At 38.6% G+C, this 23,196-nt stretch overlaps 2 protein-coding genes across 4 annotated transcripts in view; one reads left to right on the forward strand and one right to left on the reverse strand.

The window, feature by feature from the left end:
* coro7 (coronin 7) overlaps positions 1 to 5,994 on the reverse strand; it is a 173,905-nt gene extending 167,911 nt beyond the window's left edge. For all 3 annotated transcript variants that reach the window (XR_008808037.1, XM_056261717.1, XM_056261715.1), the window contains exon 1: positions 5,846 to 5,994. Coding sequence is in view for 2 of the 3 variants with exons in the window: in XM_056261717.1 (XP_056117692.1) it covers positions 5,846 to 5,905 (60 nt within the window). In the remaining variant the exon portion in view is untranslated. The remainder of the gene's footprint in view (positions 1 to 5,845) is intronic.
* A 984-nt stretch (positions 5,995 to 6,978) lies between these two features.
* Positions 6,979 to 22,476, forward strand: dnaja3a (DnaJ heat shock protein family (Hsp40) member A3a). The gene is made up of 11 exons (XM_056261742.1): positions 6,979 to 7,210; positions 7,843 to 7,979; positions 8,199 to 8,282; positions 8,360 to 8,566; positions 10,115 to 10,267; positions 10,341 to 10,488; positions 10,575 to 10,639; positions 12,152 to 12,280; positions 12,382 to 12,497; positions 12,574 to 12,671; positions 22,426 to 22,476. Exons 1-11 carry the CDS (start codon positions 7,006 to 7,008, stop codon positions 22,446 to 22,448), a joined length of 1,365 nt encoding a protein of 454 aa, XP_056117717.1. The 5' UTR covers positions 6,979 to 7,005; the 3' UTR covers positions 22,449 to 22,476.
* The last annotated feature ends 720 nt before the right edge of the window (positions 22,477 to 23,196 follow it).

Raw genomic sequence — 23,196 nt, forward strand, 5'->3', positions numbered from 1 at the left:
AATTAAAATAATTAACTTTAAAATAAATACTAAAATTAAAATAAATAATTTAAAATAATACCAACTGAATAAAGTAATAAAATAAGCATTTTTTTCAAATAAAATAATGAAAACATAACACTAAAAATTAAAGCAGATTGTCAAATTAAAATAACTAATTTTAAAATAACAACAAAGTTAACTATGTGTTTATATATAAACACTTACTAAAGAATATTACATATTTCATGTTCACCTGCAAATCATGTGACCATTAACCAACATCAGAGACCCATGACATGCAAATGTGTTTTTAAATTATTGAAATAGTCACTAAAAATCTACAAAGAAAATATTTTAGGTCAAAGGGGTTCGCCAAACAAAAAACAGTTTCCAAGTTATCTGCGAATGTTCTGAAGATCTAGGGTTCTTTTCTCCTTCAGATTTGACTTCAAGTGGCGACCCTAAATAGTGTCACAAGTGTGTGTGTGTCCTCAGGACTAAACCATACCTGTGCTTCAGACTAGTTACTGTTAACAGAACAATAACACACATTTGAGGGAAACTTCATTGCCTCCTTGAGTCCTGAGTTCTGTTCTGCAACAGTAACACACGTGCACAATAGGACGGCACGCTTGCAACCTGTTGGACACGCGTTCACATCTGTGCTTGTTGTGGACTCTGCATTTTAATGTGGCTGTCGAATCGGGTTGTAAAGCCGTGGTTGCGATGAGGTCGTGGCAGCAAAACTTAAAAGCCACAATATTTCTCTTGACACTCGAAATTAAATGACTTCAGAAGGGAGGAAGCGAAACAGCTGTGCTAAAGAAAGAACACCGGTGTTGTTATTGTTAACCAAAAAACAATAAATAATCATTTAAAAAAAAACTGAATCTCTGATTAATTTATCAGAAATAAAATAAACACTGAATAGAAACATGTAACTTAAATTAAAAAAATTATAATAATTAATTATAATAATAAATAATAATAATATATCATAAAAAAAAAAAAATATATATATATATATATATTAGAAAGATTGTTTTAATTAATAAAAATGACAAAAACACAAACATTTAAACAAACTAAAATAAATATAAGTTGGGATTAAACAGAAATTGTAAAAAAAAACATTAAAAATACAAAAAATCACATAACAAAATTACTAAAACTTAACTTAATAAAACAAAGCTAATTTAAAATAGTAACAAATACTGTAAACGACGTATATTCATAATACTAAAATAACAACACACAGCAAAAGCCTTGAGATGCAACTGAATCAAACCAGCTGATGCATCTGACATCATCACAAACAGGAAAGAGGAAACGGATAGAAACGCAGCACTTTCTCCAGCCAACGGCAAACACACACACGAGAAGCAGCAGATGCGCTTGAAGAAATGCAGAAGAGCTCCTGCAAAGGGCAGCTGTATGGTTTCAAATCCTTCCAGAATGTCAACAAGAAACAACACGCAGAGAGTGAACGTGTTCGAGCAGCTTGAGCCTGGACACAGCCGTCTGCGAGAAAACCTGACACACTCACACCTGCTGCATCATCTGGACAGGAACACAGGCATGATGAGGTGACAAGCCAGCGCATTAGAGACAAAACAAGACAATAAGGCCTTCAAAAGCACAGAGAATGCATATGAAACTCTAAACCTGACACACAAAACCAAACAGTTCTGGCCATACGCACAGACAATTATCAGCTGAATGCTGGACGATAAAACTGCTGACATGACACAGACGATCCTTCTGGAACATGATAAATCTCTGTAATGTCATTTTTGATCCATTTAATGTGACCTTGCTGAATAGAAGTATTCATTTCTTTCTGATCTCCTCTTCCACTTGCAGCCGCATCGGTCAGCGCTTTACACCCGGACGGACACTCAGCTAAACGTCCTCGAAACACACACACTCGTCTGTCAATCTTTAACGGTGTGTGACCTCCTGTCATGTGACCTAAGCACTATGAGGTAGAGGTGAACACCAATGACAACAATGAAACACTGTATCGGCCACATACACATGCTGACCCAAGCTTTGGGAAAACATGCTCCCAACGCCTCAATGAGATCAAAATCCACCTAATATGGTAGTTTCAATACATTTAAATGTGTGACCGTAAGGATTTTTCATAGATAAACAGTTTAAACGCTGTGCTGAGTCGCCACTTGATGTCAAAACTGGGTCCTGAAGCAAAGCCAGATGAAAACCACAGTGCTGTATATGTGACTGATAAGTGGACAACAGATGTGAGATCACAACAGTGACAAAATGGCACTTGATTAGATATTGTTATCTAGTGTAATGACATTCACACATCACTTCTACATGTGTCGTACACACACATAAACACGTGATCATACACAGCTCAGGAATGTGAAGAATTCACACTGAACGGGCTGTTATTTAACAACGCCACACATGACGACAAGATAAGAAACAGGAGCTCCGATGGGTCAAGAATGAAGAAGAAAAATCATTCTACAGCATCACAATTTGTAGTCGTTTCAAAACGATGCGAGCAGGCGAAAAAGTGCCAAACCAACGTGCCAAATAATTAACGAATTAGGGGCCGTTTACACGACACCGTTTTCAACCCAAACCTTTTTATGCGTTTCGGCCGTTCATTTACACGACGACGGTGTTTTGAGGGCCTGAAAACTGGTTTCAAAGTGGAAGTATCTGAAAACGATACTTTTATTGTCTCCATGTAAACTACAAAAACATGAATTTGTGAAAACGGCGTAGTGTTTCTTTACAAAGTGGCATCGCCATCTACTGGCCTGGCATGACAATACAGCGTTTCAGTCGTTTTCGCAGATCCGTGCTGTTGGACTACAAATTTATAAAATGTTCAATCTAGGTTCCAATACGATCGTATATAAACTGAGAAAGTAGAGTACATTGAATTTAGCATTTAAGGTTATGATGTAGGGGTGGGCGATATGAGCAAAAATTCATATCACGATATTTTTCACTGTCCGGACGATATCGATATTATATTGCGATATGAGAGAAAAAAAAAATTGGAATCACATTTTAGTACACCTTAGTTAAATTACAGGCAAAATATGTATTTTAACCCTATTACTAGAAAAAGGTGAGGGATTTAATTGGACATAGACCTGAAAAATCTTTTTTTATTGTGCCATTGTTTTTCTCAAAAAGTGCAAACGTGCAACATGAGGAAGGCCTGAATTCACTAGTTATCTCTTTCCACTTTTTATTTTGCGGGGGTCAAATAATTCCTTCGTTAATAATTCGTAAGATGAGTAACACTGGAGTTTGGTTTATTAAATAAGTTATAATCAATAAATATGAAATAGTGTGATTTCAGAGAGGTTTGACACTTAGGCCTAATTGAAGACAACATTATGTTAACCGAGAAGTTTTTGTATACGGACCAAAAGAGAGAAGTAGGCTACATCCTGCTAATTCAGTGGTGAGAATTTAATTGTTGTTTTTATATATATTTTTGTCCATTTATCGAACTTCCATACCTCTTATATAGTAATTATATATAACTATGTATCAATTTACTAATGCTCGGACACACGCGGTCTCTCTCGCTGTCGAACGCGGAGTTCGCTTCGCTTTTATCCCGTCCGGCGCCTCATAGACAGATGCTGTGTGTGTGTGCGTGTGCGAGTGGCGCGTGTGTGACAAGATGGAGTGACAGTGTCACAGTGACAGAGAACGAATACACTGCGTGTTTTAAATAGCGTGAAAATTTTTTTATAATAACGAAACGCATTATGTGGCGGCTGGTGTTGATTCTGTGGCGCACCGCCACGAATTAGTCTGTGTGTGGTGGGAAACACTGGACTGTAACCATGCTCTCAGTGTTTGATTATTAATGCCTGTGCATCACGCGAGTTGGACACAAGAGGAAAAGGTTAAGTTCAGCCTCGATTTTGTATCGTCATTAGTAGTGTTATTTTAACGTTGTAAAGAGTACCAAATTGAACAAAACAATATAACTACAAAATTTGAATTTATGAATATCTAACGGTATTCTCGGTATCGCAAAATCCATATCATGGTACAACATAATACCGGTAGTCACGTTCATACCGGTATAGCGCCCACCCCTATTATGATGGTGAAGCAGAGTTGAGCAGAGCTGTTAAGCAGAGTTTCCAGCAAGAGATTCCTGCCAGTCCTGTTCTCTCTATTGTAAGTTAAATGAGTCGGATTACTGAGACTCTCACCCTTTGTCTTAATGGCTCTTGGAGCCCCTGGGCCCAGTCGTTGAATAGTTAGGCTGATTGGATTAGCATCTATTAGGGCTGTCACTTTACGTTCGAAAATCGATTGCACAATCGATCAGACCAAACCAACACAAGTTTCGAAAACGAAAATAGGGAATCGATTTGAACCAAAAATGTGTTTTAGGTGGACAGACCAATACAGTGCACAGAACATGTAGGATGTTGGAAAATAACAATGTGTTTTCTGTTAACCAAATGCTTTTTAATATTCGCTATTACTTCAATGCAAGTGAACAAGCGCGCCGTTATTTGTTGCTTAGTGACGTGTTTGTTCAAGTAAGCCAGAAATGCGCAGATTCTGCACAATACGCTGTATTTAATATATCACGAGGACTCACGAGTTGCGTATTTGCGCTAAATCCAAAAAGTGAGTAAACATAGAAACACGCCAAATTGGCTAGTGATTTGACAGCGTTACCCGCCAAAGTTCATTTTTACCCACATTTGGCGGGTGTTAATTTCAATCTCTGAATGTTGCGCTCCTGTTTGTCATTGTGTGAAACTTCACGCCAATAAATCATCAGAAATATCGCTGACTTGTGCGCGTCTCAAGCGCCCTCTTTACGCTCGTCCTAATGCCTGTTAGGTGTCCGTGGATTTGCCTATATTTGGTGTTGATAATGGAAACATCTTTAGACATGGAAAATCGTGAAAAGTGAGAAAAGCCCTAGCATCTATGCATTTGAATGACCCTATTATGCGGATGAGATCAGGGCTGGGGAAATTGGGCTGACTTCTGTACTTCATTTGCATGCTTTGTTCAGAGTTTTGACAACGTTGTCGTCTGTACACGAAAAACACGGAGGAAAAACGTTTTCATTTTTAGTACAACGTTGTCGTGTAGACGTACCCTTCGAAATTAACCATTTTATTATAAAAAATTACATTTGGAAATTCTTCTTTTTTTTGCAGTGAAAATTTTTTTGGGGGAAAAAAGGTGTAGTGATTTCATAGAGTAGGCTATTGTAGAAAAAAGCTTTAATTGTCGTTAATTATCTCAAAATCAATCCGAATATTTAACTTTTGTTAAAGTAATTATTAATTGATTCAATTACATCATTTTGAGGGCTTTAGTCCTTGGTTATCACAGTGAATCTGATCACCAAAAGCTTTTGAATGCACAATTTTTTATATCTTTTAACTTTTCGCAATTGTTATTCACCCACATTTCTTAATGACAGCTACATGTAAGTGTCATGTGAATCGACTCTACGCATCTTTGAATGCAGTATACGCAATTATGGCATTTTGTAAAACACGAATTCACTTCCACCAAGATCAGAATGAAACGGTATCAAGTTCAATCAATCTCAACGAACTGTATTCAAAGCATCTTCATAACATATTGAGCATGAAATGACAGCAGCGTCATCATCACTCATACACAACACATTCACATGCAATGCCTTAAGATCCTGCATATTAAAGTGCATGAAGCTTCAGTTGAGGACAGAGGAAGTTAAGACACCATCAGTGCATCGGCACCACTCCTTCTGCTCGAAACCCAAATCACAAGACGCCTCAATGATATCACGCGCTGCCCAGCTGGGTCTGAAGCGCAGAGAGGCTGTACTCACATCTTTCTTGGGGATTTTCGGAGTGGTGTTCTTATATTTGGACGTCTTAAAGCGATTCATTCTGAGCTGCTGGTCGCGCGCTTGAACCTTCCGGGTGTCTCGCTGTTGTGATCCTGTGCGTTTGAATGAGTGCGTTTCTGTGACGCAGAGCTGGCGCGCGCGATACGCGTAGCTCAAACGCTAATTTACAAATCATAAACTCGCACTACGGGTCGGTCAGAAAATCACGCAGTATTGTGTCATGTCTGCGAAATAAAAACGCAGTCGATGCTTTTAATGAAGGGTTCACTTACAAAAATGCAGTATGGTCTCCAATAGCTATATTAGCCTAGTTAGGATATTTATAAAAACTATATAAAAATAAAAAACAATTAGGGCTAATGTTCATATACCCTATCCTTCCCTAAAAGAAATTGAAAAATGACAAAAATGTCTTTTTACCCTTTTTGGAGAAAAAAAATGAGACACTTTTTTTGTTTTTCTCAATTGCTTTGGCTCAATTCTCGATTTTTCTTTTTTTTTTCTTTAAAACAATAAATTCAGATCTCTGAACAATAAGCCTATTTTGTTCACTTTGGCACATAGTGTGCGAAAAAAAGTAAGTACAATTATCTACAATTTGCACAGTAATACATGTCAAACATGCACAAATTGTCAAACTCTTCACAACTTCTAAACATTATTTTATTGTGTGAGCCATCACATGCAAAATTATCCATTCAGTTACTAAAATCTGTCAGACATGCATGACATGGAATGTTACAGTTTTTCTCGGTCACAATTTGGTACATTTCTCAGATCACAACTGAAATTCTCAAACTACTTGTTCAACCACATCATTTAGTCAGTTATGCACATCATAAAAGGAATTTCTCATTGCAAATGTGTGACGTTCTCAATCATGCTTACTCACATATTTCATAAGTAAGCGAACAGTAAATAAATAAATAAACATTTCTAAAAATAGATAGATATATTTTAATTATTTTGCCTTTATAACAGCAACTGTACGAGCCCGTCCACTCTATTTCAGTTCACATGCGTCCATAAAGAAATGGCCAGGCTAACCAAGAATCTCCCTCTTAACAGTAATGCGCATGCGTGTGTCGCTCGCAGTGCACATGCGCAGTCGCTCTCGTGTCAGTGAGTGAGTGGCAAAGATGGCGTGTTCCGCGGCTCGCAGCTCCGCACGCTGGATCACAGTGGCCGTGTCCTGCAGCCACACACGGGCCTGCTCACCCTTCATCTCCGGGGCGCATGACGCCTACAGGCGCGTCTTGACGCTGTCGGGCCGGCAGTTCTGGGCAACGCGCGTCGGGGTCGCTGGAGGAGCCGGGAGCGCGGTGACATTGAGAGGCATGACAGGTGAGAGAGAAGGCCTGAGCATCCAACTGCATATTACAAACTACTAACTCTGCGTTTAAAAATCAGGTCCGAACTGATCGATATAGATTCAGCTTTCATATGTTAGATGACATGATGATGTATTACCATACGTTCAATTGCAACATGTAGGTCAGAAAGCAAACATGGAGCACTGATCAATACATGCACACAATCACATTGATCAAGAACTATCTATCGATAATGTGTGAATAAGAGTTTGGATCTGATGTGAAATCAGAGACCTGGTTTGGCTCAGTTTCCAGAAACTTCTCTGACCTTGTTGCAGTTCAGCACTGACTGTCAGCTGGACTAATAAACACACTTTACGAGTCTGCATGCGTTGTTGTTATTATTATTATTATTATTACGAAGAAAATAATAAAAGCATTTTCAAAATATCCCTTAGTATGATAGTTATGTCCTGATGTGGTGTTTTGCTAAGTTTTAGATCTGTTTCCATTTGGTTCCTTAAAATGGACCTGACCTGAAGTTTGTAGGCTATTTGTTGTAAAAATACTGTAATTGCAGCATGTTAGTTACAGTAGTAAAACCATAGTAAATATGCTGTTCATAATTGGAATCATAAGTAATTATAGTATTGTGTGTCACAGCCGTGGGCCCTTCTTCTCATCTCATGTGCAAGATGTCGTTCCACACCAGCTCTCCTGCTAGAAAACAGGACTTCTACCAGATCTTAGGAGTCCCACGCTCTGCAACACAGAAGGAGATTAAGAAAGCTTATTACCAGGTAAAACACCTGACTAGTGTGAGAACCTGGGCCAGTTGTCACAACTATTCGGGTATCTCTTTTCCTGGGAAGTAACAATGGAAATGTTAAATAGCTTCTTCTTTTTTTTGGTAAAGCAGTGGTAAATTTAGACTAAATAATCACTGGAGTGAAGTGTGTGACAACTAGCCCCGGTGTAATTTCCAGCTTTTGACCATGGTTTGTTCTTTCCCCATTCAGATGGCAAAGAAGTATCATCCAGACACTAACAAAGAAGACCCTCAAGCTAAGGAGAAGTTTGCGCAGCTGGCTGAAGCCTACGAGGTTTGAAGCGTGTCTCTATGAAAGCTTGTTCTGATATCTGAGTCCAGTTGATGTTGATGCTGATGTTTTGTCGTCAGGTGCTCAGTGACGAGGGGAAGAGGAAACAGTACGACACGTACGGCTCCGCCGGGTTCGATGCGGGTCAGGCCGGCGCGGGACATCAGCAGTACTGGGGCGGGGGAGCCAGCATCGACCCAGAGGAGCTTTTCCGCAAGATCTTTGGGGAGTTTTCCGGAACGCGAGGCTTCGGGGATTTCAATGCCATCTTCGATCAGCCACAAGAGGTCAGATATGCTCTCCTAGATGTATAGTTTTTCTGTGTGGCCGGTGTTACGGAAGCTGGACTTTTATTTTTGTTCAGTTTAATTTTTTCTGATTTCTGAATCTGTTTTGATGGTTTAAATTCAATTTTAGTCATTAAAAAGCATGTCTAAATGAGTTCATTAAAAATGCAATCAAAAGAAAAAGTAACATTTTGCCTTATTTTGCCCAGTTTTCTACTATTTATTTTCCTTGTCAAATAAGTGCTGCACAACAGAACTTTACTGTGTAAATTAAAACTTGAATAATCTCTTATAATTCTCTTTAAAATAATAACACAAATATATCATAATAATGATTAAAACATTTTTATTGTTATTACTTTGATAAGTAGATTTTACAATGCAATAAAAATGTATTTTTATAATAATTTCTTCAAGTTGACTGGATTTTTTTTATTTTGTTTTACTGATTGTCTGGTTGCATTCGCTCCGCCAGTAGGAACTCTGAAGTGACGTAAGCCGCGCTTGTTGTCGTGACTTTTATTTTGAAGGCGCTGAGAACGCTCACACAGCGCCCGCAATCTCCATGTTCATTATTTTACGATCCGTTTAACAGTCCTGTCTCATACGTTATTAGATAGAACTGTTGTACATAGACAGGAGACAGTAATTAAAGGTTAGTAGCGTATGCCGTGTGGTTGATGCCAGTGTTGCTAGCTGAGCAGAAATACATAATCATGTTTCGCTTGGTCCCCTCGAAGTTGCGTTGGATTTCCTCCTTAGAGTAAAGTTTAAGAGGTCCATCTATCACCGTTTCCATGTTCGTAGAGTTAGTTTGTGGAGTAAATGTATAGACTATAATCTGTTTACACAGCTTTAAAAAAAAAAATGGTGCTGGTGTTTCGCGTGCATTCGGCCAATCAGCGTACACTTACGTCACCGTCACGGATAGTTCCTATAGTGCTGGTTTAGACTGACTCTGAAATAGGAGCTAAATGAGTTCCTCCAAAAGGAGTTCCTTGAATTAAAATCGTTCCTAGTTCCTGTGGTGCGAAAACGGCAAAATCCGGGAACTTCCGCCAATGGTTCTAGGAACTATGAAAAGGTTCCTCCGGTGCGAAACTCCCTATAAAGACCTTTGAGTTTCTGTGGGGTATGTGTTGTGCTAAAAGTTTTTATAGTTTTTCCAACTGAAGTGATGAAATAAAATTTTGTTAACTCTCAGAGCAGCTCTGGAGATGTTCATGTGTTCATATAGTCAGATGCTGAAAACACCACTAGCATTAGCGTACTTGAGTATGTATAGGAGACCAAACTGTGCCGTTCATTCACTTAGAAACACACAAAACATGCAGACTTCAGATTTCAATAGCAGTCCTTTTTGCAAATTTATCACAATTTGAATTTGATTTACTGTACGGCCCTAATTTTGATTTGTTATTCCAAAATTGGCAGAATTCCGTGACATTCCGCGCTATTCAGTAAATTCCATTTTTACCCCTGGATTCCGTGATTCTGTCAGTTGATGCTCTTATATATCCACAAACACTCTATTCTGCTTGTTAACAGTATGTCATGGAGCTCACGTTCGCTCAGGCTGCCAAAGGAGTGAATAAGGAGATTACGGTCAGCGTCGAGGGCACGTGTCAGCGCTGTGGCGGCCGAGGCCATGAGCCCGGATCTAAAGTCCAGCACTGCGGGAACTGCAACGGGACTGGCATGGTAAGTGACGCCCGCGAGCGCGTCCAGTCATTTAGGCATGTCCAATAACTCAACGTAGCGTTTGTCCTTGTAGGAGACGGTGAACACGGGGCCTTTCGTGATGCGGTCCACCTGCCGGCGCTGTGGCGGGAGGGGCTCGGTCATCACGTCGCCCTGTACGGCGTGTCGAGGAACGGGACAGACCAAACAGAGGAGAACCGTCACGGTGCCTGTTCCTGCTGGTGAGTTAGCCGGTCGTCTTTGGGGGAAGTGAGGCCGGTTCGGTGGAGGAGTTGAGTTTTGAGCTTTTGTTTACTGTGTTGTTCAGGAATTGAAGATGGGCAGACGGTCCGAATGCCGGTGGGGAAGAAAGAGATCTTCATTACGTTCAGAGTGAGTATATCACTGCGTTGAGGTTTTAGGAAGTCTATAAGCACGCCAAGTGATTACATGAAGGGCTTTCGCACCAGCTGGTTATAGGAACTAGCCAACAGGGCCGTTCCCCAGAGGATTAAATATTCCCCCTCCTGGTTGCAAAAATGGTGGGTGCCTGTGTTTTGTTATGGCATGCATTCAGCCAATCACCATACACTTATGTTACTGGTAGTTCCTATTGTGCTCGATTACATCCTACTCTAAAGTAAGAGTTAGTCCTCCCAACAGGCGTTCCTATAACTAAAATAATTCCCAGCTTATGTGGTGTGAACACTGTGAAAAGCAGGTACTTCCGCCAATAGCTTTGAAATGTCTAAATGACTGAAATTACCTTTGAAATAACTAAAATCAATTGGCGAAGCAATATGGAACTCTGGATTCTGGAACTAGTGGCACACCGTAGATCATTAGCTAACCAATCAGAATCGAGCATTGAACAGCGTTTATATAAGGACAGTTTTGTTCAATAGTTTGAGTCTACATTGACAATCTGAAATAAAAAATATATTTTGGCATTCTAAAACATCAAAAACTGCTATTTCTATGTTGCAAAAAAAAATCAGTCTAAGTGCTGCTGTCATTGAAGCAAAAGGAAACAAACCAGATGTTTTCAAATTCATGTGCATGTTTCAATTCAACTTTTTAATTGTTTTGCTAATGCAATTTGCAATTAATATTTCAAATAATGCAATTAATAAAAACATTTTATCTTAGTTTATTTTAATATAATGTATGTATTTAGTCATGTTTATTAAAACTTAATAATATTTATTATACATTTTGATAGTTATTAATTAATTGCTGATAACTTGTATTATATATTTACTGTTTGAACAGATTTTTTTTTAAACGGCATTCAAACTGAAGCTCCAATTTACTGTTTTATGTGGTACCAGTAAATTCTATCCAAACATTTATAATTTACAGTAGAAAAGCGTTAAATGCTGCTGAGACAGACAAAAAGTTGACTAATAAGTGTTTTTTATTTGCTGATTTGACTGATGCTGATTACGAAAATAACACTAATATTTGTTAACAATGCGACTGTCACGTCTATATAGACCTAAATTATCTGTTGTGTGCTTTTATTCCTGAAGACTGAAGTCAAGTCACCTTTTTTTTTTCTTTTTTTTTTTTTTTTACCAGGTGATGTCCCATTGAGATATTCAAATCTCTTTTACAAGGGAGCCCTGTGAAGTCAAGTCACCTTTATTTATATAGCGCTTTTTACAATACAGATTGTTTCAAAGTAGCTTAACAGTGATAACAGGAAAATAGTGCAACAAAGTTTGTTTCTGCTTTACTTTACAGCAGATATAGAAGAAAATAGCGTCACAGTCCAGCTTAAGTAAATTCAGTGATGCTTCATAGTCAAGTGTTTCCATTGAATAGACTGTATTTAGCAGGGGCTGTATAATCCCAGATCCAGCTTGTGTACTCTATGCTAATCATCTGTGTCGATGTTCTCAGGTCCAGAAGAGTCCGATCTTCAGGAGAGACGGCGCTGACATCCACTCAGACGTCAGTATCTCTGTGGCTCAGGCCATATTGGGCGGCACGGTCAGAGCGCAAGGACTGAACGAGACCGTCAATCTCTCGGTGGGACATCTTGGTGACGTTAACATAAGAATATTCAGATTAGTTTTAGTATATGGTCATGCATGTAAACACAGTCATTCACTCAGTGGATGTTCTCGTAGATCCCAGCTGGAATCCAGACCGACCAGAGGATCCGGCTCTCTGGAAAAGGTATCCCGCGGGTCAGCGGCTATGGTTACGGTGACCACTACGTCCACGTCAAGATCAAAATCCCCAAGTAAGACTTCTTACATATGTTTTATGTCACTGTTGAACATTAAAATGACGGATCCATCCGTTTGTCTCCTGTCCAGGATGTTGACAGACCGACAACGAGGCCTTATGATGAGCTACGCGGAGGACGAGACCGATGTGGAGGGAACTGTCAATGGCGTGACCAGCACCACTACAGGTAGTGTTGTTGCGCTTTTCCACTGCACGGTACGGCTCAATTCAATGGTACCACCTCGGTTGAGGTTCCAAGCGGTTGAGGTTGAGGTTCCAATACCACTAACTTGATAAACCACGTTAGCCGTTTTCACCGCGAGCTGTTAACGCCTGGCAGAGTCTGACTGCTTTAGAGTACGCGGATGAGCTCCAACGTCTTCCGAATCCGCAGCCAGATAGCCTACAAATCATCCACCATAATCATAATTTTCTCTGATTTAAGTATCCGCACCTGATGGTCAAATAAAAATTATTCTGTGTTGTTGTTGTTACGCGTGATTATAAATGGATGATCGTCACCTTCAACAGCGTACTCGACGACGGTTGATGCGCGCATTTCTAATGGTAACATTATACACTGATGAATGAGCGCTGCTTTTAAATGAACATTTCTTTAAAACAAAATTGATTTGACAGAATTTCATTTTCTTAATGGCATAAACAGGCTTTACGCCCTTGAAAGTTAAACTGGAATGTCACTGTGTCCGTCACTGCGACTTCCCGAACAGGCGAACACACGCGCGCACGCACACATCACTTTTGAAGGAAAATTTAGGATGCGGTGCATCGTAATGCATCGTGATATCGAATTGAACTGAATCGATGACATGATAATCGTAATCGAACCGAACCGTGAGACCAGTGTAGGTCACACCCCTAGTTATTTGTAAGACTTATTAACTCCATTCAATATCTATTGCAGGGGTTTTCAAACTGGGCTAGGAATGCTAGCTAACGCTAAGGAATGCTAAAGTTGCCAAGTCTGCGGTTTTCCCACAGAATTGGGATACTTTTAAATCAGGGGTCTCAAACTCAACTTAACTTAACTGGGGGCCGCTGGAGGTAGAGTCGGGGTCAGGCTGGGCAGCATCAAGTATTCCACAAAAAAATAGTATTCAAGTATTACAAAAAAGGAGCACAACTGATCCAATCTTCTCAATATTTATTATTAACGTTTCTTCTGAACTGTTCCTCTGAATTTGAACATTCCTTTCTGTACAGGATTGGTTCTTCATGAGCTGTCCTTCTGACAGTTGAAGTTCATTTTACAAACTTTCTTTGTCTATAACACATATTTGTGATATTTATTAGGGCTGTAACGATACACGATATAAAATCGAAATCGCGATACTCAGGTCCACGATCCTGTATCGCGATGTGAGAAGGATGAATCGCGATCACACCCCTTCCAACTCCCAGAGTTATCCTTCCTGTCCAGAACCAGGGCTCGAATTTCGGCGCGGGTATTGCGCATAATTCTAATCATTCCCGCAGGTCTCCCATTTCGTCCTCTATCTCTTCTCATAATGTGTTGTCCAAGGCAGGCATCAAGCGCTGCGGCGATAATACACACTCGCGTTGTGGAGTCGGGACCATAGACTGTAAGGTCGAGACATGACGGAATATTCACTTGCACAATCGGGCCAGCAGTGCATCGTGACTGAAGTCTTTTTAAGTCTTACCAGTTTAAACATTCAAGCGATTTTAAACTAATCAGTGCTCGCGCGCTCTCTGAGATTATTTTCTATGCGGACATTCATAGAAAATCCGCCTCAAAAACAGCTGGCTAGTAACTATTTTTCGCGGATTATATTGCTTTAACACACAAAATTGTCAATTTCGGTCTTTATGAGTAGGCTATACTCTAAATATAGTCGGTTTTGTCTTTAATAAGCATAAAACGCATGCCAGTATAATGAACACAGGATCCGTGCACTAGCTCTTAAAGTGACGGCAGCCATATGTGTCTGTCATTAATTTTGTTGTCAAAACAACAAAAGATGGCTTTAAGTTAAAGGAATCAGGATTAATAGCCTATGTATTTAATTTATTCAGGACTAAAATACATTTAATTAAACAATTTAAATCAAGCTTCCTTGTGATGTGTAAATTCTTAACAAGGCTATTACCCCATTGTAAAAATGCAATGAGCGCAAACATTTAGGCAAGATAAATGTAATAATTTTGTTTGGAAAAAATGCCCCCCCTTTCTCCCCCTCAAACAAAAAAATCCCCCCCCCCCATGAGAATCATCTAAAGGGGGGATTTCCCCCCCATTTTCCAAAACGAAATTCAGGCCCTGAGAACTACCACATCTTTAAATTACTATTTCCACTTCTCCAAACACTTCTTTACTATTCTCCCATTTTTATAATAATATGAATGAACCGTCTTGTTTAATCTTAAAGTTTTGGTGGTCAGATGCATATCTTACGGCACCATCCCGAAATCAATTTAGTTGGAGTACAGAACACAACCCAAAAGCAGCAGCCTACACTGCCTAGTATAGTTTAATAATTTGCATAGTTATTATTGTTCTTTGCTGTTTCGATTATACAGGTTTTTCCTAATGTTATTCAATAAAAATACCGGTATTTTTCTTCTTCTCTCAAAATCTCTTTTTTTCACCACAAGCCCCGCTATATATAAATATTAAGTGGCCCCTCAAGCCACGCCCCCGTGATAGAATCGCGATACGAATGGAATCGTGGGTCAAAAATCGTGATACGAATCGAATCGTGGGTTTGGTGTATCGTTACAGCCCTAATATTTATATTTGCTTATGTCCTTTTTATTTTCTTTATACAACACATTAATGATATTGAATGTTTTTTTTGGAAGGCACATTTCCTTTTATTATACTTAGAAAAACAATTATTGCTTTTGAAATACAAATATTTGCAGTCATGTCTGCCCGTCTTATTGAATTCTTTCTACACATGTATAGTGTCTCAAATTACTGACTGCACAAATCAAAACAAACCTTCTTATCAACCTGTTGGACACATATTACAAGCTCAAAATGATTATTCTCACATTGTTTTAGAGCAGGGGTCTCCAACACGTCGCTCGCGAGCTACCAGTTGCTCGTGGCCTGATTGGTGGTAGCTCGCCAAGGGGCCTGTTCACATATCGCGCTCACATATTTTGCGCGCTCAAGTTCGTTATTTCAAATGTAGGCGCGCGGTAAGCGTGCTCATAATTGAAGCGACGCGCTCGTTTTTTCCTGGCGCAGTATGTTTGTACTTCGCGGTTGTCTATGACAACTATTGACAACAAACCCACCGTAAGCTGTCACGAGACTATCTATGGTAGCCCATAAGGGATAAAAAAAAAAAAGAATAAAACGCGGCACACGCAACGACGGGCCGCACTAACATTAAACTTTAATGTCAAGTAGGGGGCCACACGGCCCGCGGGCCGCGAGTTTGAGACCACTGTTTTAAATGGTTGCGGCAATTAGAATTTTTTTTTTTTTTTGGAAGAGTCATTTGGCTAGTTTTGGGCTGTTTTTGATTGGTTTTTGCGCTAGTTTTGGCCTGTTTTTGATTGGTTTTTGCGCTAGTTTTGGCCTGTTTTTGATTGGTTTTTGCGCTAGTTTTGGCCTGTTTTTGATTGGTTTTTGCGCTAGTTTTGGCCTGTTTTTGATTGGTCATTGTGCTAGTTTTGGCCTGTTTTTGATTGGTCATTGTGCTAGTTTTGGCCTGTTTTTGATTGGCCATTGTGCTAGTTTTGGCCTGTTTTTGATTGGTCATTGTGCTAGTTTTGGGCTGTTTTTGATTCGTCATTGTGCTAGTTTTGGGCTGTTTTTGATTGGCCATTGGGCTAGCTTTGGGCTGTTTTTGATTGGCCATTGTGCTAGTTTTGGCCTGTTTTTGATTAGTCATTGTGCTACTTTTGGCCTGTTTTTGATTGGTCATTGTGCTAGTTTTGGGCTGTTTTTGATTGGTCATTGTGCTAGTTTTGGGCTGTTTTTGATTGGCCATTGTGCTAGTTTTGGCCTGTTTTTGATTGGTCATTGTGCTAGTTTTGGCCTGTTTTTGATTGGTCATGTGCTAGTTTTGGCCTGTTTTTGATTGGCCATTGGGCTAGTTTTGGCCTGTTTTGGATTGGCCATTGGGCTAGTTTTGGGCTGTTTTTGATTGGTCATTGCGCTAGTTTTGGGCTGTTTTTGATTGGTCATTGTGCTAGTTTTGGCCTGTTTTTGATTGGTCATTGTGCTAGTTTTGGGCTGTTTTTGATTGGCCATTGTGCTAGTTTTGGCCTGTTTTTGATTGGTCATTGTGCTAGTTTTGGCCTGTTTTTGATTGGTTTTTGCGCTAGTTTTGGCCTGTTTTTGATTGGTTTTTGCGCTAGTTTTGGCCTGTTTTTGATTGGTCATTGTGCTAGTTTTGGCCTGTTTTTGATTGGTCATTGTGCTAGTTTTGGCCTGTTTTTGATTGGCCATTGTGCTAGTTTTGGCCTGTTTTTGATTGGTCATTGTGCTAGTTTTGGGCTGTTTTTGATTCGTCATTGTGCTAGTTTTGGGCTGTTTTTGATTGGCCATTGGGCTAGCTTTGGGCTGTTTTTGATTGGCCATTGTGCTAGTTTTGGCCTGTTTTTGATTAGTCATTGTGCTAGTTTTGGCCTGTTTTTGATTGGTCATTGTGCTAGTTTTGGGCTGTTTTTGATTGGTCATTGTGCTAGTTTTGGGCTGTTTTTGATTGGCCATTGTGCTAGTTTTGGCCTGTTTTTGATTGGTCATTGTGCTAGTTTTGGCCTGTTTTTGATTGGTCATGTGCTAGTTTTGGCCTGTTTTTGATTGGCCATTGGGCTAGTTTTGGCCTGTTTTGGATTGGCCATTGGGCTAGTTTTGGGCTGTTTTTGATTGGTCATTGCGCTAGTTTTGGGCTGTTTTTGATTGGTCATTGTGCTAGTTTTGGCCTGTTTTTGATTGGTCATTGTGCTAGTTTTGGGCTGTTTTTGATTGGCCATTGTGCTAGTTTTGGCCTGTTTTTGATTGGTCATTGTGCTAGTTTTGGGCTGTTTTTGATTGGTCATTGTGCTAGTTTTGGGCTGTTTTTGATTGGTCATTGGGCTAGTTTTGGCCTGTTTTTGATTGGTCATTGCGCTAGTTTTGGCCTGTTTTTGATTGGTCATTGTGCTAGTTTTGGCCTGTTTTTGATTGGTCATGTGCTAGTTTTGGCCTGTTTTTGATTGGTCATTGCGCTAGTTTTGGGCTGTTTTGGATTGGTCATTGTGCTAGTTTTGGCCTGTTTTTGATTGGTCATTGTGCTAGTTTTGGGCTGTTTTTGATTGGCCATTGTGCTAGTTTTGGCCTGTTTTTGATTGGTCATTGTGCTAGTTTTGGCCTGTTTTTGATTGGCCATTGGGCTAGTTTTGGCCTGTTTTGGATTGGCCATTGGGCTAGTTTTGGCCTGTTTTTGATTGGTCATTGCGCTAGTTTTGGGCTGTTTTTGATTAGTCATTGCGCTAGTTTTGGCCTGTTTTTGATTGGTCATTGTGCTAGTTTTGGGCTGTTTTTGATTGGCCATTGTGCTAGTTTTGGCCTGTTTTTGATTGGTCATTGTGCTAGTTTTGGGCTGTTTTTGATTGGTCATTGTGCTAGTTTTGGCCTGTTTTTGATTGGTCATTGTGCTAGTTTTGGCCTGTTTTTGATTGGTCATTGTGCTAGTTTTGGCCTGTTTTTGATTGGTCATTGCGCTAGTTTTGGCCTGTTTTTGATTGGCCATTGGGCTAGTTTTGGCCTGTTTTGGAACGGCCATTGGGCTAGTTTTGGGCTGTTTTTGATTGGTCATTGCGCTAGTTTTGGCCTGTTTTTGTTTGGCCATTGCGCTAGTTTTGGACTCTTTTTGATTGGCCATTGGGCTAGTTTTGTTTTGCAGACCTGGCAACCCTGGCTAGAGTGTCTGTGGAAATGTTTACAGAAAGAGTATAAAATAATTCAAATAAATATTCAAAATTTTTATTAAAATAAATAAACGCTAGATTAAAAAAATATATTTTGTTGTTGGCTGACTTTGAGGGGTATAATAGTTCAAATTACTAACTGTTCGGTTTTTATCACGATTTTAGACTCACGGTTTCGGTACAGTTTGGTGCCATGTTCAGGGAAAAAAGGACTACTGTCAAATAAAAATAAAGAAAATACGAACAAATAATCAAACTACAAGCAACACCACAAAAAAATACAATAGGGCAAAGATGCAAATAAAATAAACAGTTCTCTTCTGGTTATTTAGGTATCTAACAGTAGTTTTTAGGTACAGCAATTGAATAAAGTAGTTTAAATGTAAAAAAAACATTGCATAGAATCTTCACTTTATAAATTAAATAAAGATTAATCATTATTAATGTTTCAAAAGCTATTCATTCAAGAGCAGTTAGTGATTTCCTTGTTTTCAAAAGCTATTCATTCAAGAGCAGTTAGTGATTTCCTTGTTTGATTAACATTAAAAAGGCAGACCGCAGGGATATTAGGCTGCTGTCACTTTAAGACAATGCACGGATCCAAAATACTGAGACACATGCGTTCTTTCTTGACTGTTTAAATTCGCTTAAGCAGGGTTCCAGACTGCGACCAAATTGGTCGCATATGCGACCATTTTTTGAGAATGTGCGAGTAAAAATGTTATGTGGTCGCATTTGTGCGAGTGGACGCTGGTGCAACAGAGCGCCGTTGTATCAGCAGCTGCAGTCCGTAACTTATGTTCAAAATGAACGAGTAGGCTACATCATGAATCCATTTTCCAAACCGTGTTTTTGACTTATTCTAAATCACTACGGTACGCCTATAATAAGTGTTTATATTCTGACTATTTTATCCCGGGGTCGTCTCGGCTGCGGTGCGGAGTAGCCCAGTGCCTGCGTGACTCGCCATAGAGAAGTTCCGTCTACAATGTTCTTCCGCAAGACACGTGCAGTTTATTTATTGACGAACGTAGACGTCACGCGCATTGCACACTGATGGTGAAACGCGCCAATTACGAATTCACGAATTAAGGCATATAAAAATGGTCTCACAAAACACAGAGCCCCCTCCTCCTACGTCTTTTCAGCGGTTATATTTTCCTCTGTCGAGCGATTACTCTCATGATCGCTCGACAGAGGAAAAGGAAATTATTATAAAATGCAGAAGGTAAGGAGTGTGAGATTTCTGCTTTTTGTTACAACTATAAACTTTGGTAACGAAAAATCTGTATCAGTTTATTATAATACTCTAATCTTTTAAAATGTAATGCATACATTTGAATGTTTAATGATTTTTAAAAGATACAAAGATGATAATAGACAGACAGATAGATAGATAGAATATGATTCAAATGTAAATAGATAGATTGTATATAATTCAAATGTAAAATGCTTAAAATTATAGATTAAAATTACTGTCCAAAATCCATGAAAATCCTGAAATTTGGCAATGATAATTAATATATTACAGGTATTTCTGCTGCAACCCAGAAAGCCTTTGCTAGCCTTGGTCCATTAAAACCACTATTCAGCAGCATGCATTGATTAATCCCATGGCATGTCGTCCCCTTGGAATTATAAGGTTCTATCTGACATTTTTGTCAAAATTGAGTTATTCACATATTCTTATTCTGTGACAACTTATTTACATTATGTGATGTGTTTTTTTAAATTGTGTACATTGTGGGACTTTTTATTGAAAAAACAAAAAGGTTCTATCTACAAAATCGAACTCTAACTTGGCTCTATAAGGTTCTATCTGCGTGAGCCAATCAGCACTTGGAATGCACAGAAGAGGACCAATCAGAATCAACTTTATATGTCATGTCGCCAACTTTTCCTTGAAGACAAAAAGAAACCCCATAAAGGCATAATGCTATACATTTACAGTAAATTAAATATTCACTAAATTGTGTAGTGTTATGAAGTGGCTTCAATTTGGCCATTTTCTTTATAGTGTATTGGTTATTATTATTAATTATCAATGAGGTTATTATTAATAACTATTATTTTTATAGTTATTATTATCTGAATTATACAAATATGCAGTGAGTAAATTGAATATTTAAAAAAAACATTTAACATGCAAGTGTGTGTGTGCGCGAGTGTGTGAAAGTGTGTGTGTGTGTGTGTGTGTGTGTGTGTGTGTGTGTGTGTGTGTGTGTGTGTGTGTGTGTGTGTGTGTGTGTGTGTGTGTGTGTGTGTGTGTGTGTGTGTGTGTGTGTGTGTGTGTGTGTGTGTGTGTGTGTGTGTGTGTGACTGTGTGTGTGTGAGTGAGAGAGAGTGTGTGTGTGTGTGATTAAAAAATTAGTCTGACATTTTTTGTGATCATATAGTCAGTGAATCATTTTTCAATGATTATTAAACTTTATGAATTAATTTGCTGAAGCATGTCGATTTTCTTGTAGTTTTTAAAGTCTTAAAATGTCTTAATTTTTACCATTTTAAGCCTTAAAGGTCAAATAGTTAACAATTTCATTGATGGGGTCTTAATTACAACAATAAACGTTAGCATGTTATTTCAGCCATACTGATGTCTAGAGAGAAAGCCATTTCACCTGGCCCACTTTAGCTGGAATAAAGTCCTGCTCAGATGTATTACAGTAGCTGCTTTCTGTCTAAACAAAAGAAAGATTAAAGTAACAATTTCTGCAATAATGTGTTTAATTACCCACCAAATTGGTAACGGAAATTAAGATTCTGCACTGGACAAAATATTTAGACCTACCTTGCTTAATTTGAAATGTCCTAAATACACGGAAGTGCTAAAAAATATGAAATAAATGTCATAGAAAGGATAAAATATTACTTTCTAACACATGTTGAGACATTGTTACAACATTAATTTTATATTTAATGTTCAAATAATGTTTTGGCAGATAGAACCTTATAATTCTAAGCGAAAAGTTTTTTTTTTTAGAATTAGAAGGTTCTATCTGCGTTTGACCCATTCCAAAAAAAAACATTTACAAATTTGAGAGGATTTTGATATTTTATATTTAGAATACATTTAGGGTCCCTGTTATTTTCATGTTTGAAAGAAGCTTGTTCCCCATATACATTTTCCTATATGTAATGCAAAAACTTTGAAGCTCAATATCTCAAAACTGCTCAGAACGCAGATAGAACCTTATAATTCCTTATAATTATAGCAAAAAAAAAAAAAGGTGCGACCAAATCATATGCTGGTGCGACCAACTGAGAAAGTTGGTAGCACCAGTGCAACCAGTGGAAAAGTTAGTCTGGAGCCCTGTTAAGACATAAGACTTGAAAGAGAACTCAATACTTGCGCTCTGTACACACACTTTCCGCACAAATCTTCTCACTTGAATGTTTAAATTGGCAAGGCTTAAATGAGTTTAGTTTAAACACAGAGAGCAGTGTGTGCTGTTCAGGTCTCTTGCGCACTATCAACACCTGAGTTAGGATGGCGAAAACGACTGGTCATATTATAGCATACGGCACTCGCATTGAACGAAGTTTAAGGGAAGCCATAATGTGGATCCATCGACAGAAACATACATTAGCCTAACTCTGTCTGTCTTTCTGTTTTATTTATTTTCAACAAACCATATAGATCGCTAGGCGTCGTCAGATTTGAGATGAACCGCGGTGCAAGTGCGTGCCGAACCATGGGTGGACATCGGTACGGTTCGATATTTTTTTTTTTTTTTTTTTTTTTTTTTTAAACAGAGAAACGTTACACCCATAATAACATTATAATGAGTTGGATTTTTTTTTAAATAATGTAACTTAATAGAAACTAAATATTTTCCAAATAATATTTTAGACATTTAAATACTTACACTGGGTTAATGGGCTCTTTATACAAGAAACTGTATAGATGCCTTTTAAATTTTAGGACAGGGTCTCTCACTTGGAGATTATCATTTTGGCATTTAAAAGATTAAAAACTCCTGATCTTTTGCATCTGATAGATTCATTCTTCCATTTGTTTGTCTTTACAGGTAAAAGATCCACTGGAAATTGAGAGACTTGTTCTTGCTAGTGGAGATTCAGATTCACTGTAAACCCTGATGGACATACAAGAGGAGGAGACGAGTCTTCTGTTGTTGGACACATGCAGCATTGAATTCATCTTGATCCCTCATCAGAAAGTACACATGATGGTGGCAATGAAGAGCTCTGGATCTATCATTGACTTCTAAGAGAAGATTCCTCCAAATCCCAGAGGAATATGATTTACGCACACGCACCCGTCTTACCCGTAACATTGTCATCTCAGCCTTCGCACCAAAATGGTCTGTAATTTTACGTCAAGGTGTTACGTAGTCAGTTCTTTCGTTTTCTGATGTTCTGAAATGAATTGATTCTCAAACGGATGGGAACTCTTTACTTCAGTATCAATAAATGTTTCAGATTGATCATGTCCAATATTCAAGATTGTTTGTGGTGTTTGTCACTGAATGTTACATCCATCTGCTTCATTTGCAGTGTACATAGACACCTGTTAATATTAAAATCAATTTAATGTTATTGTAGAGATAAATATGCAATAAGTAATAAAATCTCTGTGTAACATAAATGACTGTTTATGTTGTTGAATATATAGTGTATTATAAAGTGTATATAGTGTAACTTTCTGATGCATTAATTATTATTCATAAAAAAAGTATTTTCTTTTTACTTCAAAACCGCACTATTTTTATTGTTAAATATGATAAACAAAAGCTAGTAAGTGTTGTTAGAACTTTACTGTCAAACAAAATAAACATTGC

This window comes from Rhinichthys klamathensis, unplaced genomic scaffold (genome assembly GCF_029890125.1).
Source record: "Rhinichthys klamathensis goyatoka isolate OS25496 unplaced genomic scaffold, OSU_Roscu_1.1 h1tg000185l_1, whole genome shotgun sequence".
In the NCBI taxonomy this organism is placed as follows: Eukaryota; Metazoa; Chordata; class Actinopteri; order Cypriniformes; family Leuciscidae; genus Rhinichthys; species Rhinichthys klamathensis.